Raw genomic sequence first — 22383 nt, 5'->3', positions numbered from 1 at the left:
AAATAAAATATCTTGGCTATAATCTTTTCTATGACTAATGTTTAACAACAGATCAAAACGAATGCAAATAGAGCAAACTTGAACTGTTCTTAAAAAAGTGAAGTAAGATTTTTACGAAGTTAAATTATTAACTAAGAATAAGAGCTCAGGTGTTGTTTTTCATCTTTCTATCGGATAAGTATCATAATACTTGAATTTTGAAAATTGGGATATTGAAGAAAAATTTAATTTGCTTCAAAGTCTAGATTAGTATGGGTAGTTAAAAACTTATCTGGAAGCTTTACAAGTAAGAAAACTAAGTCATAAGATGTTTAAAAGTTGGAAATTGCACGGAAAAGGATTAAGTTAAATAGTTGAGTGGACCGCAAGAGTGGTCTTTCAGGAATCAATTATTGAAAACTTTTTTTTTTGAAAAAATACATCAAGAATTAGTAAATTAAATACTTTATATATAATGTTGGTCAGGAAAATGAGTATTAGTGGAAAAAAGTCACACAGGATTTTGAGGAAAAATCTACTTTATAAATGAGTGAAATATATTTAGAATAACAAACGTAAAAGTTGGTAGCCAGCTTTACATAGATGGCATCTTAATAATTGTGCAACAGCTAAACTCAGAAATTTTAAAAAGAAACTAATATCTAAAAGTTTGCTTTTATGACATCAACGAAAATGAGCATTCTCCTAATTAGTACATTCAAGTCCTGTCTCCTAAAAAAGAAAATAATAATAATAAATGCTTCCTGCGTAGGAGAGATAGTTAAATGAGAGAGCAGGATTTTACAAACAATTTTTGTGTAACGAAGGTTGGTTTGCTGTTGTATATTAAACTCATTTATATACTTACTTGAATAGGGAAATATGAAGACAAATCAAATGTTTTTTACCAAATTTTGCAAATTTATCAAAACTGATTAAAAGTACTCTTTTTACATACATGTTGAGAATGAGGATAAATATAAGGAATACATAAATTCTTCTTCTTTTTATTATTATAGACTAAGCGAAATTACTCCTAAGTAACCTACCACAATAATACAACCTGTCATATATTTGAATGAACAATTATTTAATTTGAATTAACTTGATAATACTATATCAAGAATGTAGTGTTTAAATTATTTATTGGTAGAAGGTAACAGGTATTTAAAAAAATTCAAATATATATTTTTTTTCTAACAGTTTATATAACTTTTTTTTTATTTTCTTAAAAACTTATTTTCGAAAAACAATGATCTCTTTGAAGAAAAAGATCTCTTTAATTATGGCGTCTTATATGAATCTATCATGTCTAGTTTTTCAGTTCTGAATTCTATTCAATATTTTATTTTATTTTTTTAATGCGGGGAATACTAAGTATTACAAGTTAAAAGTGAATTTTTGTAATTAATCTCTTGCTGTGTATAGTGTCGCTTTGACTAAAAATTGATGTGTGTGTAACAACGTTAAGCTACAGTACATATGTAGGTATTTCCCTAATTTTTTATAACTTATTAAAATCAGAGAGGTAGTAAATTATTGCACGGTACTCTTTTTCTACAGTTCCCAATATATTTTTTTACTTAATGTTATTTTTATTTCTAAGAAAACTAAAAGCACTGAGTAAGTTTCAGATATTCACAGATCTTAGATATCGAAATCATGTTCTTTTTTATAGAGATTATTATTCTGTTCAAGATTACAAGATTTATAATCCTGCAGTCTTAATTTATTTTTATTTTATTTTAAGTAAAGTAGATGAGTGTTCTGATTATAGCATATTTAAAAATTCCATTGAGTTTTTCCGTGAATATCTTCAAAAATTAATGGAGACAGAAAACCTTAAAACCGAAGCAATTCACGGCACCCTCTGGTAGCACGTCAAATATCTTACTCTGACTTTGGTCTTGCTGATTACATTTTTGTACAGTATAACCACCGTTCAGATATTATGTTCGAAGGCGCGTTTCTAAATGTAAATTTTTCAGTTAGCAAATTGCAAAGCCATGATAGGAAATTTAACTATAGTTACAAAATTTCTGGATTCCTAAAGCTTTTGTTTTCTTGTAGAGAAATTATCGGCACCAGGACCAGTGAGCGGAAGTAATACAGGCGTTGGCAGCAGTACAGAGAGCTTCCCGAGGATAAAAACTGAGCCGGATTCTAGAGGTACGTTAATTGTCTCCAGGTTTTATTTATCACAGAAAATTAGAAAAGAAGTCAATGAATTTAAAAATGTTTCAAGGCTCACCATGCTTAATATTACTTACTTTCATCAATTTTCTATAGAACGTTGATTATTGATAACATTCTAGTTCATTTACTGACAAAACTGTATTGATCAAAAATTGCGTTTTTTGGGTGGAAGGCAAGTGGTATCGGATGCAATAAGACAAGTTTTAGTAACTGGCAAACATTTCGTTTTTAAAGTTCCCAGAGTCCGTATAAACAACCAAAACTAAAACTGCAGTTGTTGAAAATGTAGTCAGATAAAATCAAAGATAAAAATGCAATTGTGGCAGTAAACAACAGTGAGTGTGACCAAAAAATAGTTTAATCAAATATATTTGATGAAAACTGAATAAATGTAAGACAAACAATTTCATTTTTCATTAGTTTACCGATTCGTTATCATGTTGACATGGTTTTTACTTTAATTTTAGTTATTTTTGGAAATGTTCACTTTTCGGTCATAGTTTCGTCTTAGAAATTTTATCTATATTTTACATTACACTGGGTCACAGTGTGGGTAGCTGTTCCTGAAGTCACTGCTGCCATCAATGACAATACCCTTTATAAGGTCAAGTTGATAGTACCTTCGCATTTTCATGATTTACCATCTAGCCGCTTTTTGTGACATAACCTCCTCTGGACTTCCAAGACTCATGCTGCAGCCTAGCGATTACAGCGCGGCAAACTGAGACTCATTTCATCCTCTTCTTGTCACATAGAGTCAAAGAGACTAATTTTGACATTTTTTTGTAGTTTTAAGACTTTCAGATTTTCCTTCCTATCATTTTTTTTATTGTATCTGTAAGCTTATAAAGTAGGGACCTCTCTCTCTCTCTTTACCTTCAGACCTTCTCAAGGTTGTTATCTGAGCATACAGAGATTTACAAGAAGGCAATAACCAACCTTGAGTAAAGTACCTTCATTCTGGCCATTCCAGGTCGAGCCCCGCTCTATTGCCAGCAGAGCCACTAGAACATGTGCTGTTTACCGCGACCAGCAGAGGCTGGTGAGATGAACATGCATGACGCATACTGGCAATAAGCTAACCCCTATTATTATTAATTGTTATTTTATTTTGAAAAGATTAATTTCGTTACTGCAGTGAACCGTTAAGTTGATTGTCTTTAGTTATGATTTATCCTTCTATATCTTTTTCTAATTATGTTCTTACTTATGTTGTTCATAAGATTATTCTCTTTAATTAACTAAATGATCTCAATACTTTTTCATTACTTAATCTCACTAAATATATACTAATGAATTCTAATTAATTAATGTTTTCTTAAAACTACTATAAATTTAATATTTATAAATTAGTAAGGTCAGCCCTTGCTATGAGATCTGAGATCTGTATTGCTCTATAAGCAATAAAGATTTCCTGTCATTCATCGATAAGCTACCCCTTTTCAAAAGATCTAAGGGTTACGGCTAGGAGGGAATGAGCATCTCGGTACAGCCGTCAGCTCTTCGGGCATAAACTAGGGCGAGTTCTTTATCCCTTGGGTTAAACAACTTGCTAGATGCTTGACAACCGCCTAGATGTTATCCCTAAAGTTACATCTCCCACATCGGCTCAAAATTAGGAAGTCTTGCATTCCATACTAAAAACTTTTATCCTCAAACTTCTAGACCCTATGGAACTATCATAATCGCGGAAATGACAGTAGAAACTTGTGGCTACTCCCTGACAATGTTCTGCTCAAACTGATTAGTTTTGTAGTATTAAATAAATAGATTTAAAAAAAAAAAGGTAAACAGTAGAACTAAAGCATACTGCTTGTGTCTGGTCGATAGTGGTCATTGCAGGTTTTGCTTGACTGAGGAAGTTGAGAAACTGCTCAACGGGCTCTACTCTTACGAAGGTTTGGACAGGGCGAGATTTTTCAAAGTGATCTCGAGCTACGCGTAGCGACTCTCCGGAGGCTTTGGAGCTTGAGGATGGGGCCTACAATTATGTACTTGTGCCATTGTTAACAGGAACAATGTTCCACCAGATGCGTTTAGGTTGCAGTGACCCCACCCCTCCTACTTATTACTTATTACTCACCCTTCCAAAGTATTGGTTGATTTTCATCTTTTCATAATCTTATCTTGTTGGATGAAATAAGCTACGTTTATAGCGGAAAGATAATTAGTTCACTTGTTTTTATTTATTGTCTTTTCAATTTTGATTATATTTGTTTTTCCTCTTAAATTGTCAATTAATGAATGAGTAGATTAAATTTTCTTAGTGAATTAATTTTTTATCTTCATCTTTTTTTTTTAAATCGCTATGCAGCAATCTCAAAATTGTAAACATATTTGAGTATCTAGAAGATAGACACCAATATAAGTGGAATGAAATAAGATGATGCATTTTTCGTTTACAAATGTTTTATTGCATTAATCGCACGATTATTAGAATTACGATTCCATTTCACAGTTTTAATGACAATCTCATTATCAATACAGCAAGAAAAGAAGTGAGTGTAAAGACATTTGTGGTACCTCAGTTGTCAGTTAAATGAAAATTTGGGCAAAAATTTAACTGACTGAATTAATTAAATGATTTTTTTTTTTAATTATGAGAAACTTTACAAAAATTACCTAATACATTAGTAAAATTATAAATATAATATGTGGCTGCTTAGTAAGAATTCTAGTCATTTCACCTGATCCCAGTTACTTTATAAAATTCAACAAATTGCCTAAAATGCTACTGTTACATTGTTCATTTATAATTAAACATGAAATCGATTGCTACGTAGGCTTTATAAGTAAGGTCTAGTTTTTATTTAAAGGCCAGAAAGAAGAATAGTCAATTTGAAAACATTTTGGCCAGAGCTATTTGAATTTTTTGTATCCCCAAAAAAATTAATCTCAGTAGCATATAAATTAATAAACTTTCCAAGACCTTCTTTTAGTAAAGTAAAAGTAAAGTGCCATTAAAGTAATGCTCGTATATTGCCAGGTGGGCTTTACGACAAAGTACCGATTAAGTATCGTGGTCGGAGGCGATTAGCAAAAATTCTTTACTATAAAGTACTCATATTAAACATTAAAATCATATAATTAAATTAATAAACTTATAACAATTTGCATTATTGTTTTATATGTTAGTTTTAATATAAAAATGACTTATTGCTTAATATATTATGTACTCAGTATAAGGTTAGGTTGTTTAATTCATTTTTTGTTTAATGAGATGGTTATTTAAAATTTCGTATACTTTTTTTGTCTTGCATATTTGAAAAATTAAAAATCTTTTGCATATATAAGAAGCTAGATATTAAATAAAATGCCGCCACGTTTGCACGAACCAAGATAGTGTAACTAACTCAAAAATATTTTATTTTTTTATGATTGTAAACGAAGTTTACAAGAAGGGATATCTAATTCCTATATGTTTATAAGAAAGGAGATAGAAAGGATTGTGAAAATTACAGGGGCATCTGCGTGATTAATACTGTGATGAAAGTATTTCGTAGTGTGATAAAAACCCATATTGAGAAGGAATACAGAACGCAAGAAGAGCAAAGCGGGTTTATGGCTGGCCGATCGTGTATCGACCACATATTCACTCTCAAACAAATATTGGAAAAAAGTGAGGCTAGGGGTAAAGATATTGGCTCGGTCTTCATCGATTTGGAGAAGGCCTACGATAGTGTCCCGCGTGGAAAGTTCTGGGAAGCCCTAAACATTGCCGCTATTAGTGACCCGATGATCTGCATGATTCGCCGAATTTATAGTGGGAACGGCATCCAGGTGAAGGTGGGGAAATCATTATCAGCCATATTCCGAACATCAAAAGGACTCCTTCAGGGTTGTTGCCTTTCCCCAACATTATTTAAAATATATGTAGATGTAGCCCTTCGTAAATGGTCCCGCAGCTGTAAACCATTGGGATTAAAGATAAATAATAGCAAATACACAATCTGTTCTTCGCCGATGATCAGGTGGTTATTACTGAGGACTCAGACGACGCTAATTTTATGTGTACTAGACTAGCCCAAGAGTATAAAAAATGGGGTTTAGCTTTTTTTTTTTTTGCGCATCAACAGCTGAGGTTATTAGTGCCTTGAGCTTTTTCCAGTGCACTGCCGGCCTCCGGGCAGTGTTCTCTCGTTACAGACAACACTGTCCATCACCGGACAGTGAGCTGTAAGAAGCTCCTAGGAAGAGAAAATCTAAGGGTCAGCTGCTGGATTCGAACCCGGGACCTCCGCGTGGGAGTCCAGTATGCTAACCTCATAGCTAATCCCTTTTGCTATTAATTTTTAAAAAAAAACTGAGTTCATGAGTACCCAAGGTGGGCTACTAGAAATCGAGGGAGAGAAAATTAAAAATACAGTCTACTTTAAATATCTGGGTACCATCCTTGAAGTAGATGGCGGCTCTAGGAGAGAAGTGTCAAGAAGGATCTCTGAGGGTCGCAGAGCCATAGGGTTGCTTAATCCTTTATTGTGGAGCAGTAACATACTACCGTCAGTTAAAAGGCTGATGTATAAATCCATAGTCGAAAGCGTTATACTGTACGGTAGTGAAACATGGACTCCAAGAAGTCAAGAGAGAGGGAAATTGTTGGCAACCGAGATGGATTTTTGGAGAAGGTCCGCTCGAAAATCCCGTTTGGAAAAAGTTAGAAATTCTGAGATAAGAAAGACTATGGAAGTAGAGAAGGACATCCTCCAAAGAATTACGGAGAAAAGTTTGGAGTGGCTCGGACATGTTTTAAGGATGGAAGAGGAAAGGATTCCAAGACGGATCTTGGAATGGGACCCAGAGAGAAGAAGGAGAAGAGGCAGGCCGAAGCTGTCATGGCTGAGAATGGCTAAGGAGGAAAATTTGTATTATGAGTGAAGTTAATCGGCAGATTAAGTCATAACATTCCCCGCTAAGCTGTTATTGTTATCCCAGGGAATATCAACCTTTATAAACAAAGTTGCAATTTTTATTCTTTTACTTTCTAAATTACTTAACAATATGGTTGCATGATAATTCTCGGCTTCATATTTCTAGATTTACACATGAAATTGGCGAACGTTATAACTGAGCCATAATATTTTATTTATTTATTGAAGTGAAGAATAAATTGGATTAATATTAGCCGTTTAAATTAAACTTTTTGAGAGATTACTTAGGAAAAGATTAAAACGACATTTTCAAGTGTACTGAGTAGCCCAATAACACATTTTATTAAAATGTCTGCGAAGATTTCCATTGTTCGTATAATTTGTAAACAATTTTTAATGACACAAAGTTATGAAAGTGATTTTTAAAAGTGATTGTATTATATTCTCATTTTGATAACGTGATTTCATCATTATTATTGTTAATTTAACATGGTTATTGTCCTTCACAGCGAAATAGTTGTTTCCTTTTCAATAGTTAATTAATTAAATAAATTATTGAAAATCAGATGTCCTTAACTCTTTCATATCTACTAGATTTATTAGTAATCATTGTAGAAATTGTTAACTTTAAGGTGGTTAGTTTAAGTTGATTACTAATTCAGTCAGAGATCGTTTTTCTTTGTCACTTGAGTATTTATATTTTCATTCTATTTTCTATCAGATTTTCCTTCTTTTTTTTTAATTTGTTTTTAAAATCAATGGTCGTAATGTAGAAATTAAAGGATTTTAGTTCTCCAAAATGTTCACAGATAGCGCGCAATGTATTGTTTCTGAGGTTATATTACTCACATTTTATAGACACTTAAAAATTTATTATTGTTGCTTTTTCATTAGTAGAAGTGAAAATATTGTGGCTTGTAAAATTGAAAATTAGAATCCCGTAAATATGAAAAAAAGTTCAGCAACTTCTCTCCCTCTCTATTGGGTTTTAATGTGATTAAAATAAACTCCGAGGATTTTAATTTATTTTTATTGTCAATTACTTCTTTGCAGCCATATTAATAAAGGGCAGTAACTTCTTTTCATTTATTGTACACTAATTTCTTTTGAGTGTAATTTTTCTTATTGGCAAAAAATCGTAGTCTCTATAATTTTTTATTAAGTTAAAAGAAGTAGGTACACGGTTTCTGCTTTGCAGCCTTCTTTAGGCATGTCTTTATGTACAATATTAATTCTATACATATATTTTTTGGTCTATTTGTTAATTTAAAAAAAAAAATCAGCATCGAAAATAATGTATATAGGTCCGGAAAGATAAGATGGATAGTCGGTCTGAGAAGACGGCATTACCGAAAGAGATCAGGCATCCTGAATAGAAATACTTTACTGATGGCTGAAGAGGCTCGTAGTTTAGCTGGATGGCATTCATTTTACCATTAACCGAATTCTCAGCCCCAAGTCTTTTATACTGTCACAGTATTGAAGTACTGTTTCTCTTAAGTTTAAACCTGAGGAGGTTTATGTTCTCTGGATGGCTGCAAGAATCTGATGATCTAATGTTTGCACTGTGTACCTGGACTATTGAATAATTCAGTTCGACTAGGGCAGATAGATAGATACAAGGGACCAAATTGCATTGATGTATTTACTGTGTTATCGAAGTATTCTGCGACAAACTGTTTTATTGTTGAGGCCCCATTGAGGTCACCCTAAGGATATTCTAAGATATGCCAGCTTTCTTCCCCTCCAATACCCTTCCTGAAGAAGATTCCCCAAAAATTAAAAGAATCTGGGGAGATATCACTCCCAGAATGTGTGCGAGAGAGTGAATGCTCCTACTATATCTTGTCACCAAGCAGGTATTCTGGATAAGTTCATGCCCTTGACCTGGAAACAGCTCTTTGAAGTTTCATTCTCGACATAGTTACCCATCCGTTGGTACTGTTTCAAGGCACATTGATTAATTTGGCTAAGTTTGAGTTAGCCAGTAGGTCTTCTATACCCAAATGGTGGCTGTTCAACTGTCAACGCATACCTCAAGTATATTTTGTTAGGGGCGGCAGTATAGAGTTCTATTTCTGCTGTTAGCTTGGAATGCACCGAGGGCTGTATCCATAAAAGGAGGATAATCGACTTGCACAAGGCTCCAGATACCACATGAATCTATTTTTGTTCCAGAAACTGTTTTTTTTGAATCTTCCCAAAAAATACTTCAGATTTCCCAGTTGTTTCTTTATACAATTATTAATGCAGAATTCAGTTAGGTAACCTTGTCTTGTCCAATTTACGCATCTAAGTTTATCCAACTGATTGCGAATAATATTTGCATTTAATATCACCATCAATAATTCAATAGCAGTAATAATATTATGGCGTGTTGCGAAGACAAATAATAATATAAATTTCATTAACTCTACATACCTCATTAGCTGCACTTAATTGTAGTTTCGCGATGCTTCTCGAATCCTGGGAGAATTGTGCATTCATTAATTTCCACAGTTTAAGTATTATTCTAACGTCAACTTCAACAAGTTAGAGAGAACTCATGTAAGGCGGTTTGCTAATTTTTTTTTTGGTCCATATTTCTGGAAATTAAGCTACCCAGCTAAGAGAGATGAACAGAATTAACTAAATCAAATTTAAGGCATAATTTCATGAGGAACCTTTGGATGTAAAGGTTTCCGTTCAAGCGTAACACAAATTGATGAACATTTCATTCGCATAAGTGTTTCAAAGAGGAAAACATAATTCTGGACCTCATCTTATTGCAAGAAGTCGAACATGTGTGTCCAGCGGAGTATCTACTTGCTCTATGGTGGGTACTAACCTCAATTTAATTCAGGAGATGAGGGTTCTAAGGCTAGTTAGGAAAAACAAAATCTTTAATTTCTGTGCAGTGTGCATTTTTGCTAGATTTTAGCTTGTGGCAAATTGAATCGTTGTCTACAATTTGGATCAACAGGTTGCCCATTTAGGGGAATAATTTACTCGGCCTCTCACCTGTTACTCGATTGCGTTGCAATCGAGAGACTGCGTTACGATATCTTTGGTACCTTGAGACTAAAGGAGATTATAGCCCAGAAGGAACAGGTAGGGAAAGCCCTCAATCTTCTTAGAAGGGGAGGTTTCATCTACTAGACTTAGAGGGAAGGCACAATAAGCCACTGGTGGCTGCGGTGCCGTGGGGCATGGGTTTCGTCCCGCCTTTCAAAATCTTATCTAAAATCTAGGGAAATAATTTCGGGGAATCCATGGACTTCTTCTCTTAATGGGGCATTCCCACGAAGCATACACAAGTCAACCTGCAATCTCTCTCACGACTTTATCAAGCTTGTTTCTCTCCGTACCGGAATAGATTTCGAGTTGTCCCCGGGAATATCAGTTTGGAGAGACCCGGATCCGAAATAGTTATTCTTGTTATTTCCAGTTTCAAAGGTGTGCCAACTCTTTTGCTTCAAAACGAAAAATCGCTCCAACTTTATTTCGTTTGTGCGTCACCATGGGACGGACAAACCTCGTCTCCTCAACTCCTGCTTACAATTCATACGCAGGGGTACCTCCATCCAAGAATAAATTATATTTTAGCGTTAACAATTTTACAACTAGTCTTAAGATTTACTTATAGGATTCTTTAATTTGTTTATATCTTCTGGAATACTGCCCTTAATATTTTTCTGCAAATTTCTGGTAAATAATTTTGTTTAGGGTTATTCTACTCCTCGGCCTTAAATTAGATCTGAAGAAATTCCCATAAGAGGATTCTAGATAGGTTACATTCCACATTACTCTTAGTAACTTTCTAGGCTCTCTGAGGGAATCCCAAGGGTCGGGAACCGACAGATTAAGATAATTCTATGGCTCTGGACCCACCTCTAATTTTCTAAGGGAAGACATGCCTCGTCTCAACTCCTGCTTACTGACTCTAGGGAACCTCCATCCAAGGAGAAAGGAGAGCAGCCAGATTAGGATGTCACTCCTAAAAAGCCATAACATCCCTCTATTCCTAGAAATAGTTAATCCTCCTTCACAGAAGGGTTTTTCTGAGAAGGTCAAATGCTCTGCTAAAGGCCACATTATCTGGGAAAGACAGTTGACTCCGTGCGGGCCCCTTCCACCTGGGGTCCGATCTTCGACTTAGTTATTCTTGTGCCATCCATCCTTCAGGACGCATGGTACGACCACCTTGAATTGGACTGGGGAAGTGCTAGGTAAAGAGGGGAGCATCAGTATGGGATATCAGTGTACTCCCTTCCTACCCCCAAGCATGTTTTCCAGATTGAAATTGAAGATTAGTTCATCCCCAGCTGGGGGTAAGATCTCAATAGCGTCTGTGGACCTACTTCTAAAAAAAGTTGTCCGAAGAGAGCGCAAAGTGTTACCATTACTTACTGGTAATCTCTAACTTTTATTCGAATCATTTTTCAAGAAAAATTTGTAATTTCAGTTCTAGGGAACGGGATAGAGTTGCCTCTAACGTTTCATATCAGTGTAGTGGTTAGTTTTATAAAATGTTAGTAATAATTAAGAATTTTTCGGAAATATGAAGAATATTTAAATTGGAACCTGGAGAATGGTAGATAGAGATAGACGAGGGCGAATCCAAACCAGATTGCGTTCCTTAACCACATTAGAATAATGTATGATGATTCTCTGTAACTGCTGGTCCTTAAATTTGACTAATTGCTTTACAACCTCTTCATTTATTCCTGTTAGATGTTTCGAATTATCTATTTTGCGATTATAAACCTTTAATTAATGTTTTGATAAGTAAAACTATGGTTTTTATTTTGCAGCTTATTTCCCAAATTTGTTATTTACCAATTAACGACCGGCAAACCTTCAAATAACCGTTATTAATAAAATCTTCATTTTTAACTTTGTTAGACCTCGAGGCTTTTTTTCGTCCGCAACAATACACTTATCGCTTACACGAATATTGTATGCAACTGCTCTTTTAGCCTTAAGAAAGTTCACTCCTTTTTTTTCTCTTTTCTTAATTTAAGGCGCGCAACATCTTAGTTATTGGCGCTCAGAGTTCTTTCCGCTGCACATGGGGAGTTCTTACAGTGAGCTGTAACAAGTTCCTTGGTAGAGCAAATCTAAAGCCCTCAACCATTCAGCTAATCTCTTTCCTTTTCCAAAATTAGTGTTCACTATAATTATTTGATGTCTAATTTATTGTCAGAAATTAATGATATAAAAATAATAATAATAATGAAATCACGGCTGAGTTACCATAAGTATATTTCCATGACTGACAATTCTCCCATGTCTTTATTTCCTGTTTGGTAGGAAAGAAATTAAGGTCGCATTGACAATCACTCTCCCACGCTTTTGGTATACCCTATTTATACAATGTGTACTTCCATAATTGGAGGCTCACTTATCTGATGCGATGTTATCCTGTAGAGTTTTTCTTTTTCTTTTGTTAATTTTTCCTTTACTTTTTTAAATATAAAATCAAGGAATATTAATTATATTTAAATAAGTGAATGAATTAATCGATAGTAGGCAAGCATTTGATTTGTCTGCAGTAGTATAAAGAGTAACTCAGATCAAGGAAGTCTCTGGTTTCAGTGCAGCTTGGTTCCTCGAGATTTGCTCTTCTTAGAACCTCTGCAGTGTCACTATCCGGCGATAGATTTTTCAAAAGAATTTACTCATTGAAAATTGATTGATTTACTCATTGATTTTGTAGAATTCCTCGGATTCCCATCCCTGGTAATGCAGGAGATGTTTCTGGCTCAGTGAAACAAAAGGTAGAGCAGTTTCGAAAAGGAGCAACTTTATTTCTTTAAGTTGCTGAATTATCTGTCGAATTACGCAATTATATCTTTCATCCATCATCCATCAGCTTACTTAATCACTTCGGAGAATTTCGCTTCTACCATGTTGACGTCTCATACTACACTTGCTGACACTTGTATACACCTATCTAAGGGCTACAGATTGACGTGAAATTTGGCCACTATTTTGTAAATCGCTAAATATTAAATTTTGTCGAGACAGGCATTTAATCTACCTCAAAATTATCAACCCTCATGGTATTGCTGTTGATATTTTCACTTAAAAACCCAACAGCTAATCAATGTGCATGATTTCAATAAATTATTTGAACATCAGTTACGTATTACAGCGATAATCCGGCACCATGCTGTTACCGCGATATTTCCACTAATCAGCTGATACTAATGTTAGGTTATAATGAAACCAATAGCAGGTCTAATTTATAACAATAACTCAAAGACAAATTTTTTTAAATTTATTTTGTGATTTACAATCTGAATAAATTGTGTACAATAAGTAAATATGGAGAGAGTGATGAACTGGTGCGGGAGGAGAGCAGGAGGAGAGAAACTACCCAGCGGTAGCACTCTCTATAGGAGAGAGGAGAATGTGAGGAGGAGAGTATGAGGAGAAGAGGGGAGAGGTAGGAGAATAATGGCGTTTAGGCCTTCAGGCCTCAAAGAAGTCGCGGGGCCACTGGCGATTCAGTCGGCGAGGAGTATTAGGGATGTCAGAGGAAACGAGAGACAGTACAAGAGGATTAGAACTAGCCGAAATTAATTATAAATTTTAATTTCTTAGAAAATCAATACTTTACTTTGTCACTTTAAAATATATATATCTTTAGAATTGATACCTGTAGAAAGGTAAAGATTTGTTCTAGGAACGTAATAGTTGCTCTCTACAGTGGTTGAAATCGCCAGAGCGGATCCGTAGCTTACGGCTATTTAGAGTGCGAGCAAAGGTGCCTAATTAGGCCTTCATAGACCAATTTCAATATATCCTTTGTTTTCATCCAAGCATAGATCTCAGTACGGATGGATAGACATGCAAAACACTTGTATAATCACAAATAGCCAGAAGTTCGCACGTGTGCCCATACGTGCGAGTGGTACAGGGCCATGCTTCTGCCTTGTTTCCCTCTAATTGTAGAATTATTTGAATACTATTCCAACGCAAGAAAATCAACTTAAATAAACTAAAAATTAGTTTGGTTTCCATATTTGCCTCCTACTGGTGGTAAATATAGTGCTACGTTTGTGTCAGTTTTTACTTTCCTTCCAAGAGATCGATCGTTTCAAATATCCATAATCTAGATTTTCTTGGAAATGTGCATTTTGAGTTCTCCAAAGTGTGAAGAAGTAGTTTTTGGAAATTGTCTGTGTGTGTGTTTTCTTCTGTAACTAGGCGGTTTAGGTCCAAATCGATTCCTCAGTTTTTTGGGGATTTTCTCCAAATACGGTTCTCACGGTTCTCTTCAAAAGGATTTCCACGTTTTACTAATTGAATTTATACAATATGTAGATCGAAAAATTTTATTTGGAACGTTTTCTCCAGGGAAACTCAATTAAGGGCACTTCCGGAGGAAGGTTGTTACTTAAATAAAATATTAAGATTCAATTTTTTTAAAATCTTTTATTAGAATTTATTACTGCAACGATTGTTGCAACAAGCAAATGTGGTATCTGATAAAAAAATTTAAAAAAATACGTGATAATGGTGTCACTCCAGTAACGTGCTCTTGCTATACAGCTCTCACGATAAGAGTAGATCATGAGGCCATCTTCTCTTCAATCTCCTTAGAGGATTACCTGGTAATGTGGAGGAAGATAGGTGTTCTATGAGAGGGTTAGGATGAGCTGCTGTAGAGGAATGAAATTTGAGAAAACGATTTTTAGCTAGTTCTTTAATGAAAGGAATTTTGAGGTCATTTTGGATAGTGAGGTTAGATACATAGAACGGAGTGTTAAGAAGTTACCGAAGAATCAATTTTATAACTAAATTTCTGAATTTAAGAAAATTTGCCAACCGGAAATGTCATTCTGTTGAATGGATTTTCTGTATTTTGAGGTTCTCTTGAAAGTGGTACCAACCATTTCTTAAATACAATGTTTGCACATAAATTTGCTCATAAATTTTTCTTTGTAAACTTGACGGCTCTTCTTGGAAAGCGAACGATTAGATTTCCCTATAAAGAGCGATTTCTGGTTAGTCCCTTATATACTGTTCAGGTGGGTTTAGGTTATTTCAAAAATCCCCATTTTGAAGTAAATTTACATACAGGAAGTAGCTCTTTTACCAAATGGATTTTTCGCTTTTTTGAGATAATCTCGAAAATGGCTCCAAGGATTTTATGCATTTTTTGTGTACCATATTGGCATGCACATGGATCTGTATGTTTTACATAAATCTATGATTCGTTGTAGGTCAGTTCTCAGGGAAAAGTTAAGAAAGGCTTCCCAGTAAGGTTATATTGAAGTGTAATGTACGGTTTTACAAAGTGAGTGAGTAAAATTCAAATATTTTTCAAACATTCCTAGTTTGAAGAAAAGGTATGAACCTTGAAAATGGAAGTGACAGAATGTCAAGAGAGTCACTGGCGTCTGGTGTGCACAGCCAGCCTCCGAACAGGGTTCACACGTTACAGACAACACTGCCTAACACCCGGAGAGTGAGCTGTAAGAAGCTCCTAGGAAGAGAAAATCTAAGAGGTCAGCAGCTGGATTCGAACCCGCGATCTCCGCGTGGGAATCCAATACGCTAGCCTTCCTGAGCTACCCTCTACCCTGTCAGACTCATCGCTTAATGTTTTTTTATTTTATTTTTAGTATTCATATTTTAGAAACGGCACAGATTGTATAATGGAACATTTGGTTAGACTAGTGGCTAGTTTGGTGGAAGTTCAGGGTTCAGCACCTAATTAATTAGTACGTCCAGTACCAGTTGTGCTTGATAACAAAGCTGCAGAGTAGCCGCTGGGTACTGTCGAACCCTACCCCCTACTCATTCTATCTCTTATCACTGTTTACGTTTGTAGTTTGAATTGGATTATGGAACCTAGATTAAGCGAACAACCCCTTTCTTTGATGTCCAGTGTTCGTATTTGGTGGCCATGCCAACATCCTATAGCAGCATCCTCTATTATCTTTGTTTGTATTAAATACATTCCCTTAATACTGAACTTGTGTCACCTGAAATATTCACTCGCTGAGTTTACTCGTGGTTCTAATTAATACACTTCCTTGGCTGTTTATTCACCCTTCAAATTGGATTCAATTAGTATCGATTCGCTGTCTCTTGAACTGATTTTTTTTTCTTTTTTCTGATCGAATTTTTCATAATTTTAGGAACAAGAAAAAATATTGATATAGTGTAAGCGTAAGATGACAATTGCACTCTGATTCCAGCTGTCACCGGCATCCATGTTAACAAAGAACCTCAGTTATACTAACTCTCGTGCCTTTGTGTTTGTGATTAACAATTATTTATTGTAAAAGTGTAGGAAAGTTTAGTTTTCTATCAATGATTCCAGCTTTTGCCAACAAATACGTTGAGAGTTGGCAGTTGGACATAGAATTAATTAAAGAACTAAAGAAACTATACAGGGTGTTCAGCATAAGACTACGGTAACGTCGGGAAGCGATTCTGGGCATCATTTGCAACAAAAAATTCCATATAAACTATGGCTCGATTCTGCTCCGTTTTATAGATATTTTTAATTTTATGTTTTTTCAAGGTGTTACTACTTTTTAGCAAAACGTTGTCTATATTTCTCGAACTATTAAAGCTACAGCTATTTTAATAAGCTCATTAGAAAGGAGGTTAAATTTCCTTTTAAATAAGCTAATTTGTATTCCACAATAATAATATTAAGTATTTTACTTTGTGGCCCAAACATAAGAAATAGCAAGTTTCTAATTTTTTCCAAAAACTTTGACTTCATTTTTCTTAAAAACATTTTATATAAAAAAAACGTGCACTATTCAGGAAAAACATCTACATACTCACCTTTCGAACGGTATACAATACATTACGGTTATGTTAAAAATTGATGCAGAAATCTGTGATTAATAGCAAAAAAGTAGGCCTCAAAACAGCGTCGGCATTATGAAAGGAATTCACCTACCATAAGAATATAACTGACCAGAATCATCAAATCCAGTACTAAGCCAAGAACTTATTACTCGCTCTGATCCCCAAATTAAATAATAGTGGATGGAATACTTCACCGGACCGCCAGTACACCTCCACGATCGTCTTAGCGTTCGGAACACCCTATCAGGAAAACATCTCGAATACTCCCGCCTAGCTTCTCCACTGTTCCCATCTACGAAACCGTAGATGTATAACATATCGCGATATTCAATATTCGAATACGTTGGCATAATAATAGCAAAATGACAATTAAATTTTTTGCAATTAATCACAGATTCCTGCATCAATTTATAACATAACCCCAATTATTGTATACCGTTCGAAAGGTGATCGTATGTAGATGTTTTTCCTGAATAGTGCACGGTTTTTTCATATAAAATGTTTTTGAGTAAAATGAAGTCAAAGTTTTTGGAAAAAATTAGAAACTTGCTATTTCTTATGTTTGGGCCACAAAGTAAAATACTTAATGTTATTATTTTGGAATACAAATTAGCTTATTTAAAAGGAAATTTAACCTTCTTTCTAATGAGCGTATTAAAATAGCTGTAGCTTTAATAGTTTGAGAAATATATACAACTTTTTGCTAAAAAGTAGTAACACCTTGAAAAAACATAAAATTAAAAATATCTATAAAACGGAGCCGAATCAAGCCATAGTTTATATGGAATTTTTTGATGCAAATGATGCCCAGAATCGCCTCTCGAAGTTACCGTAGTCTTGATGCTGAACACCCTGTATACAGGGACTACTGTATACAGGGTGTTCATTGTAAGACGGCTCAAATGCATTTCATGTTTATACGGTTAATCTGAGCGAAAAATGGTAGAGGAAAAATTTGTTGCCAGTCACCTCTAGTTTCAGAATATGTGACTTGATTTTAGATTCCTGCCCGCATATGCGGCTGACGCGCGACCAAAAGTGAGGGTTTGCAGTTGACCCCCTCTTTCATATACACACTTTTAGAGAGTATTAAAAGTTATGAAAGAAACCGGAAACCGCAATCCCATATCTTCAAAATTAAAGGTGCTAGGTCATTTCAAAATTTGGTATTTTTAAATCACATTTCAATTTTTTTACTTGTTATCAAAGAGAAAGCAGAGCACGAGATAGGTCATTTTTATGTATTTTTTCATCCCCTTTCTACTGAAAATATTGCCAAAGCAATACAGCTAGTACTTTTCTTAATATCGGGAAACAAGTAGTTTTCCGAGTGATTTTTCTGAGAAAAATCAAATGTTAAGAGCTTTAGATGTTCTCAAGCATACACAAAATGACTAAAAATTAATTTTACATCTGTTACAAACAAGAAGGTTTAATAATTATTTAGTAATTTTGGGAGAGTTGCGTTTAATTACCGAAAAAATTGGAAACCTCTTGCCACATATTTAAGTGATCAATATCTTTCATGTAAAGGATCGAACTTATTCCTTAATTTATTAAATAAAGCATTTTACTCAACTTGTGAAGCATGTGCTGTGTCTTCAAAGTGCCTTCTATGCTTGCAAGCCAGGTTAGCCAGGAGGTTATCAACTGCTCTCTGTATCTGAGGAGGCACGTTTAAAGGCACAGTACTCAATCTTCTCTCAAACTCAATTTTAATTATACCTAATTCATAATTTATATGTTATCAAAATTTACTACCGCTTTATCAGTCAAAGAATTTCCAGATATGGTAAGAAGTTTAGGGAATGAGCTGACAAGAATTCTAATTTAGTAGGTCAAGGATTCCAATACTAGGATTATAAGTGTAAAAAATAATATATGCAATACTAAATACCATTAGTAATTAATGTAAGCTGAATTGTAACCGGAAACACATCTGTGATGTGTTATTTCCTACTATTTATGAATGCAAATAAATACGTAGGGCAAGGCAGCATCGATTCGCTTTTATTGTAATAACGATTTTTGCAATCTTCTTGTTAATTAATCGATTATTTAGTAATTATTATCGATGGCTTCCTTTTTTGTTACCACTTTTGTAATTTTTTTTTGTCTCGTACATTAATCCAATTTCGGAGATAATTTCTTAGATTCGAATAGAGAATTTGAGTTCCGCTTACTTTCGTAATCGCATCCGATGATCTATGGTTGACTAGGTAGGTCCTGTCTACATATTGGATAACAATCCGAAACTGGATTGAATCAAAGAGAACAAGCATGACGACCGTATTATGTCAAGTACTTGAGTTACTTATCTTTAAAAATAAATTAGATGTAAAAAAAATAAAAGCAACATTTGATGTTTTACTTTGCATTTATGGAGAATATCCGTTCTAGAAGCCATCCCGACTGTAGTGTTGGACTGGCACTCGTTTAGAGGTGTGCAACATTTGTGGTAAACTAATTATACAACATTTGCAATGCACATGTGTAAATTTAGCCACATATTGACTGCTTTATACGTAATTGTTATTTCTTCCTTAAAAAAAAAGTATTCTAAAAAAAAGAAGTCTTTAATCTTTGTACAAGATCGCTGGAGCTAGTGAAAGTGAAGGTCCACGATAGCGTTCGCTGCAGCGATGTCCAACTGCAACATGTGCTGTTTCTCTGTGTCGTTTTCTTCTAATTCAAAAAATTGGCAACTTACAGCGTTTTTTTTTTTTTTTTTTTCTTCATTTCGGTTAAATCAAAATTAAGAGAAAGGGGAAACAATTTGCACAAAATATGATGTTATTGATTAATATTAGTCCATTTTTATCAGTCTGACAAACATTATTAATAAATTTAATAATATTTACTTCAAAATCCGGCACCCTCAGCTGAGGAATCCCATTTCTTATTGACAATATCCCATATTTGTAAGTATATAACAAGCGGAAAACTCTCCAATTTAAACTGAAAACATCCTCTGTATTGGGAAGTAAAACAATGCTGGTCTTTGTACACTATTTGGACAACAGCATCTCTTTTAATCAAAATTATACTGGATAGACTAGCTACATTGTAGCTCCATTCCATAAAAACGCTTCTCTTCAGTGCGCTTGCGGTGTGGGGAATCACGCCTATGGCGGCCCCCACACACTCTATTACACATCCTAGAAATTTCTATTTTGAAAGTACTCCTCAGGCACGCGTTTTCCACCCCTTATTCAGCCAGGATGTAGTGTAAGAGTGAGTTATAGTAAATTTAATATCCATTAACTTCGTTACTACAAATTTAAGTCCTGGCCGATTTCAACAAAGATTAATAGTTTAATTTATATTTTCAATTAATAGACTAAAGCTACCAAATTTTCTTTTATGATTACTTAAATAAGATGAAAAGCTGTTTCAACCGGAATTAATTTGGTTTACAGGAAACCGTAACCAGCGAAACAAACTATTTACTGAGAGGATAATAAATTTGAAACTTGAGAGCATTCTATCCTGTATAATTTTGATTAAAAGAGATGCTGTTGTCCAAACAGTGTACAAAGACCAGCATTGTTTTACTTCCCAATACAAAGGATGTTTTCAGTTTAAATTGGAGAGTTTTCCGCTTGTTATATAAATATATTTTTGTTAAATTTTAGACATGTTATACTGTATACACTCCTGCGAACTCTTGTCTCATGTTGCTTAACATAAAACCACGTGCTTCAATACTGAATATTTAAGAGAAATTTATTACTTAGCAGGAAGAAAATGTACTAATGGATTTATATAACAACCTTAATGTTTTTACTGAGCTCATAAGCTGAACAAAGATAGCAATAATCTTGTAAAAATTGGTATAGAGATTAATTTCGACAGTGAAGTGTTAGGCTGCCAGATAGTCTCTATTTGTAAAACGATCTTAGTTTTGGTCATTAAATTAGTTATTTCCAAGTGTTTTTAAAGTCTACGAGGGTCGTTTGAAAAGTCCGTGCAAAGTCAGAGAGATAGCACTACTGGCGCGTATCGAGGTTATGTTTAGTTAGTAGCATCTCTTGGAAGAACACACACCAAGTTTCAGCCAGATCGGTCTATTTCTTTGTGTTTGGCATTCGTTTGAATCGAGGAAGTCGAGTGATTTTCTCACGCTTGACCAAAAACGAAATCGTGTGAAGTGTTGCAAGGACGGTTTGCAGCTGTTCCAGAAGAATCCGCATGACTTTAAGCGTCGTTTCGTCACTGTGGATGAAACATGGATACATCACTACACTCCTGAGACCAAAGAACAATCTAAATAATGGGTTACCAAGGGGGAATCTGCGCCAAAAAAGGCGAAGACCGTTCCTTCGGCCGGAAAGATTATGGCGACTGTCTTTTGGGATTCGCAAGGAATAATCCTCATCGACTATCTGGAAAAGGGTAAAACTATTACAGGTGCATATTATTCATCGTTATTGGACCGTTTGAAAACCGAGCTGCAAGAAAATCGCCCACGTTTGGCCCACAAAAAAGTCCTTTTCCATCACGACAACGCACCAGCTCACACCTCAGCAGTTGTGGTCGCAAAATTAATGGAAATAGGGTTCCAACTCGTTTCACATCCCCTCTATTCTCCAGACTTGGCTCCCTCGGACTACTATTTGTTCCCCAATATGAAGAAATAGCTGGCGGGAAAAATATTTTATTCAAACGAGGAGGTGATTGCAGAAACGAATGGCTATTTTTCAATAAGCCTAAAAGGAGACTATATTGAAAAATAAAAAAGGTTTACCCCAAAAAATTAAGTAGTTTTTATTTTTGCACGGACTTTTCAAACGACCCTCGTATATATTGAGTTCTTAGCAATAATTCCAATTCTTTAAATAAATTATCCGCTCGTGTCCACTAATTTGGTTCCAAAGTACATCAAACTATCAAATAGCTATAAGTATTCAAGTAGAACCAACTCTTTAGTAACAAGTTTGTGATATTGAATTACAATAATGTCCTGCGTTTTTCCCCAGAAAAGTGAAAAAATTTATCGAGTAAAGCAGTATTTCCGGCAGAGGAATCGAGATCGTTCAGTCCGTGGTGGGATCTTATCGATTTCATTTCCGTTATTTGTTTTATATATTTTGCTCTCATAAATGTGCAAACACACATACACACAAATACCATTTTATTAACATCAGGCTCACCAGACCTCAGAACGTCCATTTCCGGCTAAAGTAAATTTCGAAATGTTGACATGATGGCTGCACTTTCTCACTCAGTGAGAGAGCATGAAATAGGCTAGATATTGCGACTGTTCAGCGTTTATGGTATTAACTTAGAAGTCGAGACATCAGGAGAAGCCTAAAATTGGTTACGTTGAGAAGTTACCAGGGAAACCAATACTTAGGTTACTAAGACCTTCTATCTAGACTATTTAGACCGCCTATCTAGTATTTTTTAATTTTGTTTCATTGACTTAAGTAACAGAACTACAATTGTCTAATGTTACTCACTTCTTTTTATTAAATATTTATTTCATTGAATATTCTTTTTACTCATTTCAAGAATT

General features: G+C 34.7%; 1 protein-coding gene across 6 annotated transcripts in view; it reads left to right on the top strand.

Moving 5' to 3' along the window:
* Positions 1-22383, top strand: part of Eip74EF (Ecdysone-induced protein E74) — a 539076-nt gene that overhangs the window by 140623 nt on the left and 376070 nt on the right. For all 6 annotated transcript variants that reach the window (XM_074138086.1, XM_074138095.1, XM_074138052.1 and 3 more), the window contains one exon: positions 2050-2148. In XM_074138086.1, coding sequence (XP_073994187.1) covers positions 2050-2148 — 99 coding nt within the window. The remainder of the gene's footprint in view (positions 1-2049; positions 2149-22383) is intronic.

This window comes from Rhodnius prolixus, unplaced genomic scaffold, assembly GCF_049639745.1.
Source record: "Rhodnius prolixus isolate KJV_2025 unplaced genomic scaffold, Rpr scaffold_1, whole genome shotgun sequence".
Taxonomy (NCBI): Eukaryota; Metazoa; Arthropoda; class Insecta; order Hemiptera; family Reduviidae; genus Rhodnius; species Rhodnius prolixus.
Note: the sequence above shows the minus strand (reverse complement) of the source record. Positions and strands in the feature narration are given on the sequence as shown.